The 5,000-nt window shown below is 40.6% G+C and overlaps 1 protein-coding gene across 1 annotated transcript in view; it reads left to right on the top strand.

Annotated features, from left to right (window-relative positions):
- LOC119587925 (5-hydroxytryptamine receptor 1-like) overlaps positions 1 to 3,256 on the top strand; it is a 100,970-nt gene extending 97,714 nt beyond the window's left edge. Inside the window, exon 4 of the mRNA XM_037936638.1 lies at positions 3,020 to 3,256. Coding sequence (XP_037792566.1) covers positions 3,020 to 3,256 — 237 coding nt within the window. The remainder of the gene's footprint in view (positions 1 to 3,019) is intronic.
- The last annotated feature ends 1,744 nt before the right edge of the window (positions 3,257 to 5,000 follow it).

Genomic DNA, 5,000 nt, shown 5'->3' with positions numbered 1-5,000 from the left:
CTCTCTCTCTCTCTCTCTCTCTCTCTCTCTCTCTCTCTCTCTCTCTCTCTCTCTCTCTTTCTCTCCCTCTCCCTTTCCCTCTTTCTCTCTCTCTTTAACACACACGCACGCGCACGCGCACACACGCAGCGCACGCGCACACGCACACGCACGCGAACGCACACGCACACGCACACGCACACGCACACGCACACACACTCTCTCTCTCTCTCTCTCGCTCTCTCTAAATGGCAAGAGGGTCATTAGCAATGGATGCTGCGATCTCGTTCCATTTATGAATTCTCTCTCTCTCTCTCTCTCTCTCTCTCTCTCTCTCTCTCTCTCTCTCTCTCTCTCTCTCTCTCTCTCTCTCTCTCTCTTCCTCGCCGTTATTCCGTACAATGCGAATAACAGAGGGACGAAAAATCGCAGAAGGAAGGACTGCTGAGAACTTTTTTTTAGCGGTTGTTTCGAAAATAAGCTTCGAAGTGCGTGAAGCTTGGGTGAAAAACGGCATCTATTGGAGTGTGTATGTCGCCAGCGAAACAGTTTTGTTTAAATATGTAAATTAATCAATAATCTTATATCATATAATTAAGCACACGCGACAAGAGTATAAAGGGAGCATCATTGCATGCGTTATAGGGCTGTTATTCTGCCTTATATTGTGTGCTTGTGAGTTTGTGTAGTATAACGAACAATGGCAAGATTTACTCTTGTATAATCCTACTTGGCAACTTCTGTCATATTTTTTTTATTAACTTGATATTTTTTTATTTATCTTTTTAATTCTAATTTAGTAATATTTAATCAAAGAACCATTGGAAATCGATAATATATTTACATATAACTCTTCTGCTGACGCATAACACCCATGACAGTCTCAACCTTCCGCGTAGTAAAGTAGGGCGGACAACTTACCTTATTTATGAATGACTCGAACGTCTCCTAGTATGCTGTCATTCAAAAATATACTCACGGTAGATAAACCTTACCTTTTACGAGCGGTTATTAATATTATTAGATAATTAAATGATGAATTATGATTGCATGTCCGAGTGGTATTAATAACAGGTAGCGGCGGTACACACGGGTCGTTTATATATACGTAATATTAATGAGTTCATTAATTATACTGTATACAAAATGTGATATCGATAGTCAGCTGTGTATGTGTTTTTGTATGTTAGTGTGTGTGTGTGTGTGTGTGTGTGTGTGTGTGTGTGTGTGTGTGTGTGTGTGTGTGTGTGTGTGTGTGTGTGTGTGTGTGTGTGTGTGTGTGTGTGTGTGTGTGTGCAGATGAGGTGAACCTTTGTTTTGCTCTGTCTTTTTCGGCCCCAATTATGCCGTATCGCTTTCTCCTGGGTGATTCCACTGAGACACAAAAAAAAGACTGCAAAATATTTACTTTTTTATTTAACCTTTTTTTCCCCCCTGGAATATATCCTAACTCTATAGCCACGGGCAGCAGTAGAGGTCCTTCACAAAAACGTATCGTGATTCTTTTCAGTACAGATCGGATGCCCAGCCTCCCTTGTGCAAAAACATTTCAATTGATAACAGAACTGGAATTTCCTGGCCACTTCATTGCTCAACCAGAGAAGGTTTTTTTCTGTATACGCAATAATTTATGCGTTGTCGGCACGAAGAATTTTGGATGTAAACAAAAGAGAGACGGTGCATTTTATTTGAAAAAAGGAGAACAATGATCATCATATTCTATGCTCTTTTCATTCATTTCAAACGCCACATGAAAAATAACAATGGTTCTGCAAACCGCCCTTTTTTCTTTTTTTATTTTTTTATTTTTTTCAGAAGTTTTAAGCACGATTTCCAGTCCGTTTCACTCTCTTTCTCTTTATTGTTTTCGCATAAAATGGTGGCCAACAATCAGTTCTCAAAACATATCCAATTCATATCAACTTTCTCTCTCTCTCTCTTTTTCTCCCTTTTCTTCTTTCTCTTCTCTCTTCTTTCTTCCCATTTCTGCCTTTTTTCTCTCTTCTCCATTCGTTTTCCCTCCTCTCCTTTCTCCTCTCCTCTCCCCTCGTCTCCTCCCCTTTTCCCCCTTCGTCCTCCTCCATTCTCCTTTCTTCTCCCCTCTTCTTCTCTCCTCCCCTCTTCTTCTCTCCTCCTCTCTTCTTCTCTCCTCCCCTCTTCTCCCCTTTTCTTCTTTCCTCCCCTCTTCTTCTCTCTCCTCCCTTCTTCTCCCCTCTTCTCCCCTCTTCTTCTCTCTTCTCCCCTCTTCTCCCCTCACCCAGTTACCCAAGACACGTAGGACATGGGTGATCGATGTCTCCGCTTGGGATGAAAGCCTTTTTTCTCACTCTTAAGATTACCTTCACCCTCGCTTTCCCCTCTCAAGTCTTCTCTCTGAAGCTTCATTCTTAAGTATTGCAACTTGGATTCGATTTTAAGTTCGTTTGCTATTTTCAGGGTTTAAGTTCACTGGTCTGTTTTTTTTTTTTTTTTTTTTTTTTTTTTTTGGGGGGGGGGAGGGGTAGGGTTAGTGTTTTTTTGTTTTGTATTTTTGTTTTAGGTTTTAAAATCGTTGTTCTGTGTTTTTTTATGGTTTAAGCTCAGTTTTATATTATTTTTTCTAGATTTTAAACTCATTACTATTCTATACCTTTTGAACTTTTCAAACTCATTGTATTGTATTTTTTCAGCTTTTAAATTCGATGTTTTGCATTAATTTTAGCTTTCAAACTTCAATTATTTTTTTTATTATTAGCTTTTAAAGTATCTTTCTATATTTTTTCAGTTTTTCAAAACAGACTGTTCTTTATATCCTTTAGCTTTGAAACTCACGATTTTATGTAGTTTTAGCTTTTAAACTCACGATTTTATGTAGTTTTAGCTTTTAAACTCACGATTTTATATAGCTTTAGCTTTTAGTCTCACTACTCCATTTTTCAGATTTTAAACTCACCGTTCTCTATTCTGCATTTTTAAGTTCATTGTTCTTTGACCTCAAGTTCTCTTTCATCTTGTTACGGTGATACGCTGCCAGCTTTGTCTTTCATTCCTTCGCTTTCAGTCTTTAGAGTTCCATTCTTGGCCTTCATCCTTGGCCTTCATTCTTGGCCTTCATCCTTGGCCTTCATCCTTGGCCTTCATTCTTGGCCTTCATCCTTGGCCTTCATCCTTGGCCTATCATCCTCGGCCCTCCATCCTCGGCCCTCCATCCTCGCCCTCCATCCTCGCCCTCCATCCTCGGCCTCCATCCTCGCCCTCCATCCTCGCCCTCCAGCTGGTCGTCTGCACGTCCCCCTAAGCCTTCATTCTCAACCGGGTAATTAATCAGGGAACTCTCGGGGAAGTTGAAAGGGTAATTTAGAGCAGTCGATTCCATCTGGATATTTCGTCATTTTTATGGGAAAGTTGTGATTTTTTTTTTTTTTTTTGCTAAGGAGAGAGTCTGTTTATCTTTCATTTTTTTTTCTTTTCTTTCTTTCTTTGTTTCTCTCGTTGCTACAAGAGATAGAGAGAAAAAGAAAAAAGTCGCGAATTATGCTGCTTTGTGTTGCTAGGCACTTTTTTTCTTGACTTTTTTCGTCTTCTCTCTCTCTCTCTCTCTCTCTCTCTCTCTCTCTCTCTCTCCCTCTCTCTCCCTTTAACTCTATATTAGCATGGAGAAAATTTACGCCAAGCAAATCCCGCCCCAAAATGCGTAATATCACACTCACAGAACGGCCTTTCCTCTCGAAATCGAAGACGCAACCCATGTCTAAGCCAATGCGTCACGGACATACATCACAGCCCAATGCCTCGCCTCCGTTCGTTATTACCGGGTGGAGTTATGGCTTCTGTTGGCAGCCCTGCTCCGTGTCATGATTCATGGCTATGGTTCCTAGCGGCGATTGGTAGCCCTGATGCATGGTTATCAATGGCGAGAGGGTCATTACCCATGGATGCTGCGATCTCGTTCCATTTATGAATTCTCTCTTTCGCTGTCTGTCTCTGTCTTTGTCTCTGTCTCTGTCTCTGTCTCTCTCTGTCTCTGTCTCTGTCTCTGTCTCTGTCTCTCTGTCTCTCTCTGTCTCTCTCTTTGTCTCTCTGTCTCTCTGTCTCTCTCTCTCTCTCTCTCTCTCTCTCTCTCTCTCTCTCTCTCTCTCTCTCTCTCTCTCTCTCTTTCTACTTGTATGTATATTCAATATATTCAAGTATGTGCGTATGTATATGTGCATATATATATATATATATATATATATATATATATATATATATATATCCGTGGAAAGGAACTGGGGACCCTACCACGTACTCACTCCAAGAGCATCACAACGTGAAAACTGCAATTGAGTATCATGCTGTGACCACGGCGGCTCAGACATGAACCTACCGTTAAAAAGAAGAAATATATATATATATATATATATATATATATATATATATATATATATATATATATATATATATATATTATATATATATATATATATATATATATATATATATATATATATATATATATATATATATATATATATATATATATATATATATATATATATATATATATATATATCTGTGTGTGTGTGTGTGTGTGTGTGTGTGTGTATGTGTGTGTTTGTGTGTGTGTGTGTGTGTGTGTGTGTGTGTGTGTGTGTGTGTGTGTGTGTGTGTGTGTGTGTGTGTGTGTGTGTGTAGTTTCATGGATGTATGCATTTATAATGGTAATGATGATATTGGTATGACAATATCCGTTACTGTTTCTCTTATCCATATTTCCTTTTCGACATTTTCTGCCTCGAAGCAAGGTTCCCACATTGATTACTCCCCTCTCTTTTCCCTCCCCTCCCCCACCTCCCCTCCTCCATTACCCCCCACCTCCCCTCCTTCATCACCCCCCTCCCCCCTCCTCCCCTCCTTCATCACCTCCTCCCCCCTCCTCCCCTCCTCCATTACCCCCTCCCCCACCTCCCCTCTTTCATTACCCCCCCCTCCTCCCCTCCTCCATTACCCCCTCCCCCTCCTCCCCTCCTTCATTACCCCTTCCCCCTCCTCCCCTCCTTCAT

This window comes from Penaeus monodon, chromosome 3, assembly GCF_015228065.2.
Source record: "Penaeus monodon isolate SGIC_2016 chromosome 3, NSTDA_Pmon_1, whole genome shotgun sequence".
NCBI classification, from domain to species: domain Eukaryota; kingdom Metazoa; phylum Arthropoda; class Malacostraca; order Decapoda; family Penaeidae; genus Penaeus; species Penaeus monodon.
Note: the sequence above shows the minus strand (reverse complement) of the source record. Positions and strands in the feature narration are given on the sequence as shown.